The sequence below is a fragment of the Limulus polyphemus genome, unplaced genomic scaffold (genome assembly GCF_000517525.1).
Source record: "Limulus polyphemus unplaced genomic scaffold, Limulus_polyphemus-2.1.2 Scaffold4261, whole genome shotgun sequence".
NCBI lineage: Eukaryota > Metazoa > Arthropoda > Merostomata > Xiphosura > Limulidae > Limulus > Limulus polyphemus.
This window is the reverse complement of record NW_013669871.1, coordinates 78,386-80,540: the sequence shown is the minus strand read 5'-3', so window position 1 is coordinate 80,540 and position 2,155 is coordinate 78,386. Positions and strand designations below refer to the sequence as shown.

Sequence of the window (2,155 nt, the reverse complement as noted above, 5' to 3'; positions counted from 1 at the left end):
ATGCATGAGAAAATAGTGCATATTGGACGTGAAGAAAGGAGCAAGATGCACGTGGGGAAAAAACGCGACTGATTTAAATGTCACACCTGAATGCTCACATCCTTTTAATTATGTTTGAAATTATGAACATTGCTCAACATCATGAAAATTAAACCTTATTTTCAATAAGCAATCCTGAAAAATATTTGGGGGGTGCTTAACTTTTTTCCAGGTGTATATTATAAAATGTCATTTTCTGTATACACCTGGTGTGAATCATATAAATTTTAAATTATTTTAACTGTTTATAAGTAATTGTATAAGGAAAATTACAATCTGCATTTGGAAAGTTTTCTTTTCTTTGACATATTCTCTCACACTTTTGGGAAAAGTCAGATTCAAATTAAGGTGAATCTTAGGACTTGATTTCAACAACTAATATAAACACTTACTGCCTTAATTCTACGTAGACATTTGTCCAGCCATTGACGGATAGTTTGCTTGGCAACCTCTTCTTCAATGATGTACTCCAGCTCCTCGCGAACCAGTAGTTCTTCCAGCTGCAGAACTTTACGGATATCCACTGACCAGTAAGATAGCATGCTAAAACCAAAAAAATAAGATAGATACTTGTCTAGACATGACTGTCACATGGAAATCTTCAGTTACCTTCTAGATCAATGACAATCACTGGACATAATGTGCATTCTTGATGTCCAAACCAAAAAAATACAATAGATACTTGTCTTGGCACGACTGTCACATGAAAATTTTTTCCCATAAGAACAAAAGTAAAGTAAACTAGTAATGTTAAGAAAACCTTAAGTTCCAATTGGATGCCATCTTCCATCTTTAATATTGTTAGAATGACTAATAAGCTTGAAACATTAATTGAAAAAAGTAGAAAAATACCACAAAACATAATCCAGTAATTATCAGACCAATGAAGTTGAAGAATTAATTAAAAAAGGGTAATAAAGTCAACTTACGATGTACTGACTTCCCTCAAGCTTATTTCACAGCTAATACAGGTACTTTGATGGTAAAACAGAAGATTCTTACAGTTTAACTGGACTGAAATTATTTATTTTGTTTTCTGATATCAATTATAAAAAAAGTTAAAATTATCATTAGAATAAGATTCAACTCATGGTAACTAACAGAAAAACAAAATTAAGTATACAGCCTTAAATAATCATCGGTGTGATGCATCTTATATTAGTAATATTTCTGTTCTAGCTGGAGCTTCCAAAAACAATTACTTCTTACACTGTCTTAAGTCTGATAATCATAAATTACAAAGTAATCAGACTGTATAAATTAGTTTCATACAGAGTGGTTAGAGAGCATAAGTGTGGTCGTACTTGAGAACATCGTGGAAGGTAACATCTTCGCCATTGTGAAGCCGTTCCATTTCGTAGCACATGTGTTTGAAGAGAAGACGGTCTTTCTCTGGGTCCACTTCTAGTCGACCCTATGTTTAAGATGGAAAAAAAATAAAAAGTAAAGGTGCTGTGGTGGAATAAAGATATTCTCATACTTACTACTTATTTGATCTGTGTATTGGTATACATTACACCACATTTAATCTGGACAACTCACACTGCAGTACTACAGTTATAATAGTTGTGTGGTACAGTTAACAACAGAATAACCTAGTTAAATTTTAAAAGCAAACTTTAAGTAACTTCCTTTCTAGCTTTAAATGTCCATTAGGCTTTTTTTAGAAGTGACTAAAATGTTATGTAGAAACAACACTAAGTTGGAACAAATATGACAAACATTTAGTGTATTGCAAGATTGCATTCAGATGGATGAAAAATCCACACGTGAACATGTCCAAAGTTTTTATTGCCTAGTGAATGTCCAATGTACATTTATAAAGATTAAAACACACTTACCTTTAGAAGTCTAAGAACAAACTTTACTCTTCTTACAGGTATCACTCCCTAAACACACAAAGAGTATTACAGTATAGTCATACTGATTAATTAACTATCCTTAAACATACAGAGTATTACAGTATAGTCGTACTGATTAATTAACTATCCTTAAACATACAGAGTATTACAGCATAGTCATACTGATTAATTAACTATCCTTAAACATACAGAGTATTACAGCATAGTCATACTGATTAATTAACTATCCTTAAACATACAGAGTATTACAGCAT

At 32.0% G+C, this 2,155-nt stretch overlaps 1 protein-coding gene across 1 annotated transcript in view; it reads right to left on the bottom strand.

Annotated features, from left to right (window-relative positions):
* The window catches only part of LOC106470871 (sodium leak channel non-selective protein-like), a 66,288-nt gene that overhangs the window by 3,729 nt on the left and 60,404 nt on the right, over nt 1–2,155 (bottom strand). Inside the window, exons 31-33 of the mRNA XM_022399514.1 lie at nt 1,881–1,928; nt 1,344–1,453; nt 432–582 (exon numbers count right to left, since the gene is read on the bottom strand). Of these exons, the coding sequence (XP_022255222.1) occupies nt 432–582; nt 1,344–1,453; nt 1,881–1,928 (309 nt within the window). The remainder of the gene's footprint in view (nt 1–431; nt 583–1,343; nt 1,454–1,880; nt 1,929–2,155) is intronic.